The sequence below is a fragment of the Rhinatrema bivittatum genome, chromosome 3 (assembly GCF_901001135.1).
Source record: "Rhinatrema bivittatum chromosome 3, aRhiBiv1.1, whole genome shotgun sequence".
Taxonomy (NCBI): domain Eukaryota; kingdom Metazoa; phylum Chordata; class Amphibia; order Gymnophiona; family Rhinatrematidae; genus Rhinatrema; species Rhinatrema bivittatum.
In genome coordinates, this window is record NC_042617.1 from 162,013,992 (window position 1) to 162,029,799 (window position 15,808).

At 42.9% G+C, this 15,808-nt stretch overlaps 1 protein-coding gene across 5 annotated transcripts in view; it reads right to left on the reverse strand.

Annotated features, from left to right (window-relative positions):
• The window catches only part of BIRC6 (baculoviral IAP repeat containing 6), a 1,045,545-nt gene that overhangs the window by 473,133 nt on the left and 556,604 nt on the right, over positions 1–15,808 (reverse strand). For all 5 annotated transcript variants that reach the window (XM_029593898.1, XM_029593899.1, XM_029593901.1 and 2 more), the window contains exon 55: positions 4,086–4,866. In XM_029593898.1, the coding sequence (XP_029449758.1) occupies positions 4,086–4,866 (781 nt within the window). The remainder of the gene's footprint in view (positions 1–4,085; positions 4,867–15,808) is intronic.

The window sequence follows — 15,808 nt, forward strand, 5'->3', positions numbered from 1 at the left end:
AACAGGAGGAACTGGCATTGAGGATGACGAAGGCACTGATGGCATCAGGATTTTTGATGGACGTCGGGGTGGTAGTAAATCCGATGGTCCTGGAAGTGGCTCTGGCATCATAAAAGTTGTTTCTCGTCTGAGGACAAGGGAATCGAGATCGGTGTCGGTGGCTTTGGAGGCGCCGATGGCATCGAAGGAACAGACACCGATGGAAGTGCACCGATCAGGGTATCCAATCACTCGAGGAATGGAGCCAGCATGGTAGGCACTGGATTAGGTGTCTGTATAGGAGTCTGCACCGGTGGTGACTGAAATCCTTGAAGCACCTGAAGTACTGCCTCTTGGACCATCCGGACCAATTCCTCCCAGAAGACTGGTGTTGGAAGCTCATTAGGCGTTGCCGGAGGGTCCACATGAATCTGTAGAGTCACGGCTCCCGGCACCAGTACAGGTGCGAACACCTTGGTGACTCGGGTCCAGAGGAGGATAGGGGCTCCTCTCTCCGGGACTTCTTGGCCGGAGGCTCAGTTGATGTCAATGCCGAAGGTTTGTCGCTGGCGGCATCGGAAGAAAGCTCATGATGTTGATCACGGTGCTTTTCCCGATGCTCGGTCCAGTCCTTCTCCAGCACAGAGGATGAAGATGTCAATGCCTTCGAGCGTGAAGATGCCAGTGACGGCCGGTCACCGGTTTCTCGATGCAGTTGAGACGTCAATGGTGACAGAGTCGATGAAGACAAAGGTTTTCGACCTGGTGTACTCTTGGCCGGAGTGGACCGAGACACATGCTTCAATTTCAATAGGTGTTCTATCTTATCTAAGCAGGCCCAGCGGCCTTTTGTAGTCATCTGGGCACAGCAAGTGCACCGTTGGACGTCGTGGAAGGGCCCTAAGCATAAGACACAAGTGTCATGAGGGTCCGTAATGGACATAGTCCTCGGACACTTGGGGCACTTTCGAAAACCAGTCGCCATTTTTCAAAAAGGAAGGTGGCACGCAGTCGGTGGTCGTCGGGTACCGATGGAAGCACCTCCGGGAACCAACCGCAAAGAACGAGGTAAAAACTTACCGGCATCAGTGGAGGTCAGTGGTCGATGGGGGACCCCGGGACGGGGGAAAAAGTTTTGAAATTTTAAGAAAAGTTCTGTGAGGAAAAATTGTGAGGAATTCTCACAGAGCTCCTGAGAATCGCGAGGCAACTGCTGCGCAGAAAAAAAAAAAAAGAGACTGAAGGGGGACCCCTGCTGGATGCAGGAATAGTAGCATGCTGGGCATGCTCAGTGTGCCAGTCAAAGTTCTAGAAACTTTCACAAAAGTGTTCCGTGATTGGGCTCCATCCTGATGATGTCACCCATATGTGAGGACTACCATCCGGCTTGTACTGGGAGAAATATCTGTTACCATCCTGCTTGTACTGGGAGAAATAGCTGTTTCCTATCTACCCTCATATGTGGCTGTGAGGTGGTGTAGGGGTACAGGGGGATGAGGTGGCAGGCTGTGTATGTGACTGGATGAAGGAAAATAAGGGCATGGTTTGGTAGAATGTGACTTACTGGAAGGGGATGACATATGATGGTAGGTGGGCAGGGGGTGTATGGCTGGGGGATGGAGAGTAGGGGGTGGCTTCAAGGTTGGTGGATTTGCCTCCATGTTGCACTCCAATCCCCCTTTCACGCCTGCCCTCCTGATTGCACTCCAGACCCCTTTTCACTCCAGCATCCCTGCTCATGCCTTTGGTTCTCTTTCTTTGGCCAGCAGACCTTGGGCTTGCAACTGGTCTGCTGCTCCCACAGCACCTTTTTTTTTTTCTTCCTTATACCTTGCTGGGCTCCTCACATCATTTCGATGACATCCAACCGCTGCTTTCAGTAGCCGGATGACATCATCAGAGCACTTCATAGCCCTATTTTCATTTTGCTTTTTGGTTAAAACCAAAAAAATCCAATTTACCCATTAAGGGTGTTTTATTGGGAGTTCTCAGTTTTAAGGGAAAATCAGAAGTCTTAATTATAATGTTCTCTGTTTTATTCTCCAATTCCTTTCTGAGCATTTTGTTTGTTTTTTGGCTACTGCTGCACACTGAACTGAGGATTTCAACATACTATCCACAACTTTCAGACCCTTTTCCTGGGTGGTTACGCCTAATGTAGAACCTATGATCACATATCTAAAATTAAGGGTTTCCCCCCCCCCCCCCCCCCAATGTGCATCCCCTTGCACTTGTCCACATTAAATTTCATCTCCCATTTAGATGCCCAGACCACACTTACAAGATCCTTTTATATTTCCTCACAATCTGCCTGTGTTTTAACTATCTTTAATATTTTTCTATCATTTGCAAATTTGATCACTTCACTCATTACTGCCATTAATTAATAAGTTGATTATCACTGATCCCAGAACAGATCCCTGGAGCACTCCACTATTCACTTTTCTCCACTGGGAAAACTGACCATTAAGTCTCAAAGCGAATTACATTCAGGTACTGAGGGTATTTCTCTGTCCCCAGAGGCTTACAATCTAAAGGCCAGATTTTAAAATTGCGGCGCACATATATCCCGGGGTTTATGCGCGTGGCCAGGCCGTAAGTGCGCTGGGCCAATTTTCAAACGGGCCCGGCCACGTGCGTAAACCCTGGAACGCGTGTAAGTGCAAGAGCCTCAAAAGGGGGCAGAGTGGGGGCACAGCGGGGCAGCACCATTCTTCACTGTTCCGGAGCCACACGCGCAATTTACTTCAGGTTGGGCCCTGAATTAACTTGCTAAACAAAAGGTAAACAAATTGGAGCGGAGTGGGAGGGTACTGGGAAAGCCCTGATCTCGTCACTGTGCGATTCTGTATGCACCCCCCCTTATGCGCGCGGTTTATAAAATCCGGCTCGTATGTGCACGCAGCCCACAGATTTTATAACAAGTGTGCGCCAGTGCGCATATGTTGTAAAATCGGCGCGTGCACACATGGACGCAAGCACGTTTTAAAATCTACCCTTAAGTCTGTACCCGAGGCAACAGAGGGTAAAGTGACTTGCCCAAGGTCACAAGGAGCAACAGTGGGACTTTTTTCTTTTTAGTGTACTGAGGAGTCTCTTATGAGGAACTTTATCAAATGCCTTCTGGAAATCCAAATATTCTATCATTCTGCTCTCATTTATCCACATGCTTTACACCTTCAAAGAATTCTAATACGTTAATAAGGCACAGCTTACCTTTCCTAAATCCATGCTGGTTCTTTCCAATTAAGCCATATTTGTCCATATGACCAGTAATTTTGTTTCTTCCACAATTTTATCAAGCACATTATTCAAGCTCATCAGTCTATAGTTGCTCAGGACATCCCTGAGCCTTTTTGAAAATTAGTGATGCATTTGCAACCCTCCACTCCTCAGGTACAGAGGCAGATTTGAATGATAGGTTACAGATGACCAGATATTTGTATATATTCATAAGCAAATACTGGTTTAAAACTAAGAGCAACATATTCCACAACTGCACCTCAGCTGTTTTAAAATTGGAGAGCACCTCAAGAATGAATTAAGCCCTAAAGATACACACAAATACTCAAATGAATGGACAAAGATGCAAGCATGGTATTTACAAAGGTAGAGCCTTCTACTTAATGGCATGGCAAGAATGAAAGTTAGGACCATTTTATCCAGTTAACTGTACCCGGATATTTAACTGCACTTATCCAGATAAAAGTGCCACTGAATATACTGGATAAATTTAACCTTCACCTGACTAGCGATATCCAGATATCTGAGCTGGGGGTGGGGGGGGGGGGGGCATTTTTAAATACAAATATTTGACCAAGTAGCTCCCAAAGTTATCCAGTCAAACATTTTGAATACCTATCTCTATTTTTCAAGGGTGTCATAACATTGATATTGTGGTGTTCTGAAACGTTTTTTGTTTTATTGTAAATTGCCATGACATCTCAAGGAGAAAAGGTGATACATAAATGTGAAGAAATAAATAAAATAAATTACAAATATAGAAATTGATATCCATCATATCAATAGTGTCAACCTTCTGACTATTAAGGAAAAAAATAGAGAACAAAGGCAGTAAAATATAAATTTTCTCTTTTCTACCATACCTGTGCCATTAGCCTCTGGTTATTCGGGTGGCAAGAGATGCACTGCAAGAAAAATGCCACAGTCGCATTTTCAACAGCTGTTCTTTGCTGAGTGCTGAGTCCTGATCCTGTAGCTGAAGAAAGTGAAGTGGATCTAGCAGTAGGCGGTTGTATTCCAGTACTGTGTGTTCCAGCAGTGGCACTGGAGTGGCATAACAAGAACAGGAGTGCTGTCCACAAAAGATTCACCTCAGAACCACCCAACCAGTCCTTCATGATGTGGCTATTGCCAACTTCTGTCAGGAACCTGAGGATGGGTGCAATCAGCTCTGCTGTGATGGGCATTTTATTAAAGTGCTGTGGCACATAGTGCCTCCTAAGTCGGTCCTGGGTAACATCTGCTAATGGGGCAGCACAATCAGAACTGGAAATGTTGTTGAAACAAAAGCTAACCAAACTCCTTACAAGCAAGGAAGGCAACCCTGAGTCTAATAATTGTTTGATCGCTTCTGGAGACTGAGATGAGGCAGCTAAAGTGGCCAGATGAGACTCCGTTAGTGCAAGAGGTGCTTGGGCATTTTTTGAGTCATCAGTTAGAGATGAACTGAGGTCCTGCTTTTTCCTGTCATCTGTCATAGACAGTCTGTGTTGACTCTGTATTGGGGGAGGGGTGATGCCCATCCAGCCCATGAGTAGAGAGAAGTAAGATGGGTGGATGTGACACATGGAACAAAGCAAACTATCAACAGCTTTCTTCAAAACTACATTGCAGGGCAGAGACATGGACCAGCTGTACAGAGACCTAGGATGAATAAAAATATATATTTTTAACACATTATTGGAACCTATTGCTTTGTTCTACCTCTGTACTTTATCACACAAAAGTTTACAGAAAATGTTATCACAGATTTAAAATAAGTTTATTTTGTAATAACCTATCTTTTGGCAGAAAGCTCAAATCCTTAATTTGCCTAAGACACTCAATTCACTGAAATGTTAGACTCACTGATGCACTACTACAGGATACTACATTGATAGGTATTATGAATTTATAAGGTGGCTTATCAGAACTTAATGATGGACTCCTAGCCATTCCTCTTACAAAACTAAGAACTTTTGAACTTTAGTTTGTGCACTAGCTCTGAAGTGAATACTGGATTTTCCGAATTTCACTGCATTTCTAAAATTATCTCTTGCTTATCTACCAGACCAGTCCAAATAAATGGGTCTTGCTCCCTTACTAGGAAATGAAGATAGAGTAACTAGTTTGCTGAACTCACCCAATATAAGATACGTGCCACCTGCAGCCCTTCAGTATTTCTGTATCAAAGAAAAAAAAAATCGATATTTCCTCTCCCCCACCCTCCCCCCAAAAAAACAAACAAACCAACCTGAGCAAGGGATAAAAATGGGCCCTGATTAATCTTGTGCACACTTCAATTGAAGGATTTTAATGAAAACCATGAAAGAACTCAAACTTTATTATTTCAAAGCAAACTGTCAGAACAACTCTTTCCAATAAGCAGGCTGAAGGATAGATAGTGTGGGTTCCTGGACAGGCAGACAGGACTCATGGAAAGAAATTAGCAATTAAGAATCAAATTTGTCCTTCTTTATCGTCCCACCAGACCAGTCCAGACACATGGGATGTACCCAAGCAATTCTTAAACTGGAAGGGAGCCTGCAATGCCTGCTCTCAAGACATCTACCCCAAAGGAGGCTGCATCTCATCCCTGTACATCTAAACTAGTAGTAACTGGAAAAAGAATATACGAAAGCCCATGTTACTGCTTTGCAGATCTCTTCTGGTGGAACCAAATACTATGTCCAGCAAGCCACTTGTGCCCTGTTAGAGTACGCTGCGAGTTCTTTAGGTATAAAGTGTTTGGAAATGTAAGCCAAACCTATTGCGTCCCTGAGCCACCCAGCTGTTATGGCTTTTGAGGCAGCTTCACCTCTCCCCTTGGTCCATTTAAAAGAATGTGTACAAGTGACCTGACTTCCTGAAGTTGTTCATCATCCTTAAGCATCTAAGCAGAATTGTGAGCATATCCAGGAGATGAAGCTCCCTATACCTTACCAGCAAATCTACCTTCTTAAAGGTTGGCAGGTCCTTCTTAAAAGTTGGCAGGCCCTCACCAGATTGGCATATGAAGGTCATCTGGGCAGTGTGGAGTGACCAAGATTATTTGTCCTCAATGAGCCACTACTCCCTGAATAATTTTTCCTACCATCAGTTGAAAAACACAAAAGAGTTTAAAGGACCACAGTCAGCACACAGCATCTAAATTTTCAGAACCCAAGTCCCTGCTTCAACAGAAGAACAGTGAGACTGACATTCCTCTGAGTAGCTAGGAGATCCATCAATGGGTTTTCTCCACCTGTGCATGACAAGTAAGAGCGCCCAATCTGCTAGCCTCCACTCTTCTGGATCTAGCGTATGTAAACTCAATTTGCCTGTACATTTTCTACACCCACCATGTGAGCTGTTGAAAGCCCTTGCAAATGTCTTTCTACCCACCTGAACAAGTCACTCACTTCTGAGGCCACTAGGAGATTCCTGAAGCCCCCTTGACAGTTCACACACACTACACTGCAGTGGCACTGTCTGAAAACACACTCACTGGTTCTCCGTTGATTATTGCCAAGAATTCCTGTAAAGCTCTCCTTATGGCCCTTGTCCCTAGCCAACTGAGGGATCACCTCACTTCTGTCATGTTCTAGCAACCCTGGGCTGCCCCTACTGTTTGAAAGATGGCTAAAGGAAATTAAAAGATTTAACTAATAATCTTATGATATAAATTCAATAGTTTTAAGGGAGCAGTTGCTTACACTTTTTGGGAGATAATCAGTTTTATTGTAGCAGCACAAGTATACAAGGGTTTAGTACAGTGCATGTATTTTCTCTCTTTTGTTTTAAGTTTCTAAAGTTTACAGAGCAAAACACTAATGAAAATGAGAATGATTCATGAGTTATGACCAAGTTAACTTTCACTTGACAGATTCACAATGCCAAATTAACCCAGCTGAAAGGTAATTAAGCCTGTTTTATCTCACCCTTAGCTTTTGGAGGATCACTCTCTTGCTTAGAAGCACAGTTCGGGAACCAGCAACCTAGCCAGTGAATGACAGGAAAATAGAACTCAGAGGTCTGACAGGCGTCTCTGTGAGGTATGCTCGCAGGAACAGGGTAAAGATGTGCTTGACTTGCCAAAGTTCTTTCAGGGAATAAGTTAGCAAGACACTCACTCCAACATTAAAGGATCAGGCTAGGCTAAACATGGAACTCAGTATTAGACTTGCTGGTTCACAGGTACAGTGAACTGTAACAGTCAACGTTTTGGGGAAGAAAATCTACAGTCTGTATAGTTTAGAGTCCTTTTCTCTATTCAGAACCTCATTGCATATTCAGTTCCATATTATCAAATAGTAATCTCGAATGGAAGTCACCACCATCTATAGAGACAGGATTGGTGGGATACAAATGATGTCATCTGAGTCCAGATGCATATGAATATTCTCACTGCGAGTAAAGAAGTTTATCAGCAGACATTTTGCTGAACAAATCCCATTTCATAGCTGATTTCATGGCTAGATACAAAGTTTTCACCAAGGATATGCTCACAGTTCTTATGTTCTCAGTGTTCTAGCACTCTGTAAGGTGCAGAAATATGTCTGATAGGGAAGAACAATTGTAGTTTCTTTTCCTCTGTGTGATTCGCAGTTCCATATGAAGTTGCCAAGATCATTACTCAGCTAGAAACTCCATTTTTGTGTAACTTAGGCCTGCACTTTGATTTACACTGTGTGCATGGCTGCAGGCCCAAGTTCAAGTATGTACATCTTTGTTTAGGGTCACTAGCTTTTTACCCTACACTACTCCCAACAATGTTCTCCCATATGCAGACTGGCATCTGACATAACTATTCTTCAAATGGAAGAATCCAAATCTATTCCTTTCGACAGGCTTTGACCAAAAAACCACCAACCCAGGTTGGTTCTGACCTCTTCCTGTAGGGGAAGCCTCCTCTTGTACTCTTGCAACTGAGCCCTCCAATGAGACAGAAGAAACCTTTGCAATGGCCACATATGCGCTCACATCCAGGGGACCATCTCCAAGTTCACTGCTGCCATGGACCTCAGTAAGTGTAAATAATCCCAGACTCCAGAAGAGCTTACTGTCAACATACTCCAGACTTGAAAGGTGAGCTTGGTAATCATTTCTGATGTCACGAAAACCTTCCCTTTAGAGGGTCTAATAGGGTCTCCCCCCCCTCCCCCAATATTACAAGGACTGAGTTGGCACCAACTTGCTCTTGGCAAAATTTATCGCCCAGCTGAGGTCCTGCAACAGATGAGGTACTCAGTCGATAGATATCAGGCTCTCCTTGGATCTGCCAATTTTTTAAATGGATCGACTAAAATACCTTCCTTGTGCAGCATATCGGCCACCACCATCATTACCTCGGAAAACATCCCTGGTGTTTGAAACTGAAAATGGCGTCCTAGAACCGCAAACCTACAAAATCTTTGATGATCTAATCCAAAGCTGGGCTACTAAGCCCATGGACCAAATCTAGCCAATCAACATTTTCTTCTGACCCACTTATTTCTGCCAAAATTGTATCATATGCAGTCTGCTGCTGCTCATCTGCTATCCAAGTGCCCAATGCTATCCTGAAAGTCCTAATCACTCTTGACGCACTTAGAAGTGTAAAGTCAGGCCTTCCATGATGGGGCCAGGCATACGGTCAAGGAAATTATCAGAGCTTCAGTGCAGAGTGTGAAGACTATGTTATTATTCAAATTGGGCCCTTTCTCTAGCCAATCAGAGGCAGCAGCAGCCACCTCGTGCTTAACAGCTGCAACATGCAGAAACAGCAGCTTTATTTTAAGCCTTCAGCTGCTGCTGACTTCTTCTCTCCCACCTTGGTTAAGAAGGTAAACTGAAATGCTGAGAGAGAGGTGAGAGGGTTGCAAAGAGAAAACTGATTGTGGCTTGAAGTCTACTCTCTTCCCAATCCTGGTGTTTAAGGGGTCAGGGGCAGACTGCAAATAACTGCACACCATGGTGTACAGGTGCTGCAAGAACTAAAGGAATGGGGTGAGACAGACCCAACAAGTTAATCATCAGGCTGGACCAAGCTAAGGATTTTTTTTTTTAACCTGGCCCAGTCTGGAGATTACCTTACTGGGAGAGGAAAAAAGAGATGGTAATACTGTGAGACAAGAGAGAAGGGAAAGGGGGGAGATAAGTGTTTGAAGAAAGAGGAGGATTTTGAGCACAGAGGGATGGGGAAAGTAGGTGTGTATGGGGGAGGGGAACTAGCCCTGCATAAAGGTAGAAGATATTTGTCACTCCATGCACATACTCTCACACCCATGCATACTCACAGTCACTCATGCAACCCCTGGCCACCTGCTCATATATACACATTTTACTCTGTCCCTGAGACACCCTCTGCCCATTCATTGTGTAACAGATACACTACCAATTAACTCACACATATCACCTCTCACTTGTTCCCGGGCAGTCACACACACTTCACATGCACTCACTTGCATTCTGCATTTAATGTTTCTCCAAGTTGTCCCCACTCTCACTCAAAAATTCCATAGAGACTAACCACCCCTGCTCAAAAAACTCCAATAGGGATCCCTCTCCTGGACCACTGCAGACAAGAACTTGTAGAAAGGTCCCAGCACAAAAATATTTGCCCACACCTGATCTAGCCAGATGGAAATGTGCAAATATGTCTCTGTGATATCAAGGGATGTAAGAAACTTTCCTTGGCTCACCACCACTATCATTAACTAGATGGTTTCGTGAAGAAATGGGGAACCTGACGAGCTCTGTTGACTTGCTTGAGATCCAGAATAGGGCAGAAAGTGCCCTCCTTAGAACTGAAAAACAGATGCAATATCTGTTTTGTAGTTCCCAAGGAGGTAACGGAAGGAGGAGGTGAGACCACTCTCCCGGTTCCAATGTGACCACTCCGCCCCACACCCACAAACACCTACAAACCCATGGCAGCATCGCCGAAGGCATCGACAGAGAGCTGCTGGGGAGAGAGGCTGGGAGCCATTGGGAAGCAGGGACTGCCTGGCCCAACCACCGAGACAGAGGCTGGCACTAGGAGCAATGCAAAGGACTAGCAGGGAGCACCCGCCCCCCCACGGAAGGAGGTGAGACCTCTCTCCCGGCGCCGACGTGACCACTCCACTCCATAGCCTGCCCAACATCTTCAAATCCGCGGCACCGAAAGGCGCACACTGAAAGGAGAACAACAAAGGAGCTTGCCCCTTTGTGCTCACCTGAAGAGAAGCCTGAAGTAAATATTTAAAAATTACCCTTACCAAGCAGCTTTTATAATAGAGCAGTCCAACCTCATTGAAACCATCACAGAACAAGGAATATATGGAAAACTTCGGAGAACCTCAAATCACAAAGAAAGAGCACAAAGATGATCTACCCCAAGATAAGTAACAACTCTCCGGTATTCTCTTCCTGCTTAATGTTTACTCTACTACTAAACGTTCAATCACTGTTAAAGAAAATCCCCCTGAAAAATTATCTCCTAGAGAAACTAAATCATGCTTTCTTCTGCATTACCAAAACATGGCTGAAAGACAAAGATAATGTTCTCGTAAATCAAATTGATCACTCCAACTATGATATCTTTCACTTCCCCAGACACAAACATAAAGGTGGGGGCCTATTAATAATCAGTAAAAAAAAAAAAAAAAAAAAAAGTAAACCCTACAAAGTTGAGACTAAACCTCCCTACAAGGTAGCAATACTTAAATCACTACAACTAAATATAGATATGGTCTACTGCTCACCTGGAACACTACAAAAAGACTGCTTACCTCTAATTGAAATTTTCACTAAAGCATTTCCATCACCTGAATCCACTCTATTACTGGGGGACTTTAACCTACATTTAGACAGCATACCTAAAACTACAGCATGTGAAGTCTTTCTAGATCCTATGGAAGCAATGGGTTGGTCACAATTTATAACCAACCCCACTCAAAGTAGGACACATCCTTGAGCTAATATTCCCCAATCACAATAAATGTATAATCAACACATCTGACAAAATATTGCCCTGGAATGACCACTAACTAATAAAAGCAGAAAAAGCCCTCCTCAACACACAGCAAACAAACTCATAATAATCAATCTTTCACATACAGAAAAAAGACAAAACAGAAAATACTTGAAGAAACTATTAAAAATAAGATAATTAACTTTAATCATGATAATGCCTCCTCAGCTTTTGACTCCTGGGATAAAATTATCAATGAAATAGTCGACACTCTATGCCCAATCCAGAGCAAAATGTTGCAAAAAGAATGCAATACCTCTAAACAAAAGAAACCTTGGTATAATGAAGAGCTGAGAGACACTAAAACAGACACTGAGAAAATCTGAAAAGCAACGGCTGAAATGCCAATCTACAGAATCTCTAGAAAAATACAAATCCCTATTAACTAAATACTATTAACTAAATACTATGAACAAATCAATTACTCTTCGAAACAGTTAAAATCTTAAAGCCCCATCCTCCGCCATCTCGAATAGCTTTGACTTTTCAAAGAATTCCTGCAATGAACATGCCATGTCTGTTAGATAAAATCAATAGATTAAAAACACAAAACTCCACCTGTTTACCAACAAAAGAACATGAAGAATAAAAGGGGAAAACTAAATGGAACACATTCGATACATTATCTAAACTTGAAATTAACCAAATAATTACAAAAATTAAATTTACTATCCATCCACTGGACCCAATCCCTGCAAGTTTCCTGAAAACAGTAAACAGCATAATCACTCCAACAATCACAACCATAATCAACCATTCAATATTAGAAATATTGGTCCCCTCTGGAGCAAAACAAGCTGTGATTAAACCAATCCTGAAAAATAAAACTGGCAGAATTGATGATTGGGACAACTACCCACCAATATCCAACCTACCATTCACGCTAAAGTACTAGAAAAAGCAGTGTTATCCCACTTAGAAAGCCACCTTGAAGACAATAATATTCTATACCCAAACCAATTCAGATTCAGAAAATATTGCTCAAAAGAAACACTACTCATTTCCTTACCCAACCCTATACTACAGCGGTTTGACAACAATGATTCCTATATCCTGGTACTAATTGATCTAACAGCAGCCTTTGACACCGTAGACCATTCCCTGCTATGCCATCAGTTGAGAAAAATTGGAATAGATGGAAATGTTATCAAATAGTTCTCTTCCTTCCTGACAGGTCATTTCAAGTCAAAATTGTACAATCACATATCCGGCACCTTCCCAATCAATACAGGTGTTCCCCCAGGGTTCAGCACTCTCAGATACTCTTTTCAACATTTACATGCTGCCTCTATGTATACTGCTAGTGGAACTAGGAATCAACTTCTTCCTATATGCAGACGACATACAATTCTAAATCCCATTCAACAAATCAATCGAAAAAACTGCATCAACTCTGTCAACATACATGAAGGCAATACAACAAAAGCTATCTATGCTGAAACTAACACTAAAAAAAATTGTAACTGTGTGGTTAAGGAGAAATTCCTCGATAATCAAACCACCAACCCTAGACCTAGGAGATTTTAACATTACACCTTCAGATCAATTATGGGACCTAGGAATACAGACCGATGAGAACTTCACAATGAAAAAGCATATAAGCAAGTTAATCAAAAGTGGATATACCAAGCTGAAAATATTACAACGGCTGAACCCATTACTAACAATACAGGACTGTTTTATAAAAACTAATATTTTCAAACTTAGATTACTGCAACTTCCTATTCCTAAGCCTACCTTCAGGACTATTAAAACCACTACAGGTATTACAAAATGCCTCAGTAGACTCTTACTAGGGACAAGGAAATTTGACCATTTCACCCCCTCGCTGACAGCCCTGCACTGGCTTCCTATTCAATCCAGAATACATTATAAGTATAAACTCTAATTTTAGTGTCAGCAGCATTAGCCCATGCTTAAAAAGAGTGACACTGCAACCCTACATATCGCAGAGAGTCCAAAGATCACAAAACAAAGGACTTCTAAATGTGCCTACACATTTAACACAAGTAAGAGACCGAATGTTTTCTATAGTGGGCCTCAAGTTGTGGAACTCTTTACCAGAGTCATTACACCAGATAACAGAAAGAAAGAGTTTCAAATGTGAACTGAAAACATGGCTCTTTAGAAATGCACATGATCTAACGTAAAATACCAATATGCTGATAACTTCACTGTTAAAACCATAGATAGATAATGTTAGTAGAATGAGCAATAAGTATTTAACGATGTAAAGTGGAACATGACAACTTACTGATTAATACGTGAAGGATAATGAAATAGAATTTATGGATTACTAGCCACGATCATAGCCCCCTAGCTAACTTGCAGCTGAAGCTGATGTGCTAACCTAGAAATGTATCTGCTATTGTGTTGACCTAGAATATGAATGTTGTCCAAAAATATGAATGCTGATTTTGTAAACCGCTGTGATCTTCTTTTGGAACGACAGTACATAAAACATCTAAATAAATAAATAAATATCTTTCTGGTCCCCTCTCTTGGCACCAGAACCACTCCCACCAGCTGAAGCAGACAATATAAGGTAGCAATAAGAACATAAGAATTTGCCATACTGGGTCAGACCAATGGTCCATAGAGCCTAGTTTCCAACAGTGGCCAATCCAGGTCAAACTACATGGCAAGATCGCAAACAGTAAAGAGATCCCATGCTGCTATCATGCAGTGACAAGTAATAGCTATTTCATAAGTCTGCTTGGTTAACAACAGTTTATTGACTTCTCCGGAACCTTGTGAAAACCATTTTTAAACACACAGCTATGCTAAATGCCTTAGCCACATCCTCTCGTAATGCATTCCAGAGCTTTATTGTGTTTGAGTGGAAAAGAATTTTCTCCAATTTATTTTGAATGTGCTGTTTATTAACGTCATTGAGTGCCCCCTAATCTTTGCATTTTTTGAAAGAGTAAATAACCGATTTGCATGGGAGAAATTAATTACCTAATAATTTTGTTTTCTTTAGTGTAGACAGATGGACTTAGGACCAATGGGTTATGCTCCCCTGCCAGCAGAAGGAGATGGAGTCAGGTTGCAAAGCTCATGTCACAGTTCATAAACCCCTGCAGGGACCTCAGCTCTCCAGTATTCTCTTCAAAAGCTACTGTGGTCATACTAGTGAAAGGACTTGATTAAAACTAAGGTTAAAAATAAGATTAAAAATATGATTAAAAACAGATAACCATAACTGAACTCAACCAACCATAAACACTGAACTTCAGTAAGAATATAGGTACCTCAATCTAGGGACTGGCCCACTCCACAGGAAGGCCCGTGGCGCAGTTGCTGGGCAGCTGAGGGCGGGATTTTAAGTCCATCTGTTTACACTAAGGAAAACAAAATTATCAGGTAAGTGATTTCTCCATTTCCTAGCTTGAAGCCAGATAGACTCAGGACCAATGAGATGTACAAAAGCTACTCCTGATCAGGGCAGGAGTCTGCCCGCGGTCCAGTTAACACCGCCCTTGCAAAGGTTAAATCCTCTTGGCACCTGTACGTCCAGGCGATAGAACCTGAAGAAAGTGTGCAAAGAGGACTACATCGCCACTTGGCAGATATCAATGGGAGACAGCAGACTAACTTCCACCCATGAGACTGCCTGAGCCCTAGTGGAATGGGCTCTAGTCTGAGAAGTTAATGGCTTCCAGCCATAGGCTCCCATGACCAGCTCCTTAATCCAATGAGCTATGGTAGCCCGTGAAGCTGGTTCATCCTGCTTCCTTCTGCCATGAAGGACAAACAGGCGGACCGTCTTTCGGACCAGCTCTGAGACTTCCAGATACCGCACTAAAATTCTCGACATTCAAATGACAGAGAAGACGATATTCTTCTACTTCTGAGTTTACCTAAGGATGGCAACGAAATGGACTGATTCAAATGAAACTCCGATACTACCTTGGGCAAGAAATATGGAACAGTACGCAAATGTTCCGCCCCTGCACGACAATGCCTGCAGTTCAGTTAATTAATAACTGCAAGGAAAGACTGTGCAGCAGTTGAAAGGAAGGACCTGCCAAAAATCCAGACTAAATTAAGATTCCACAAAGGAACCGGCAACTGTAAGGGAGGTTGAAGGTGCTTCACTCCCTTCAGAAGATGGGTTACGTCAGAATGAGCTGACAGGAAGGCCCCATTCACCTTACCCCTGAAACAGGAGAGAACCGCTATCTGTATCTTCAAGGAGTTAAGGGCCAAACCTTTATTCAAGCCGTCTGTAAAAATTCCAGAATAAGAGGGATTTTGACCGTCCGCGGGAGGACATCGCGTTCTTCACACCAGGCCTCAAATACTCTTCAGACCCATACATACGCTAGGGACATGGAGAATTTTTGAGAATGGAGTAAGGCGACAATTACCGCCGCAGAATATCCCCGCTTCATCAGGCAAGCCCTCAGAATAGAGTCAGATCCTCGTGAAGGACCAATCTCTGCTGAAACAGGTCCCCATGCAGGAGTCTCTGCATGTCCACATACCACGGATGCCTGGGCCAATCTGGAGCTACTAGTAGGATTAGTCCCTGTGGAGTTCAATTCTGCCATTGACCCTGCCCAGTAGGGGCCATGGAGGGAAGGCATATAGCAACTCGTCTTCTGGTCAGATCTGGACAAGCATCGA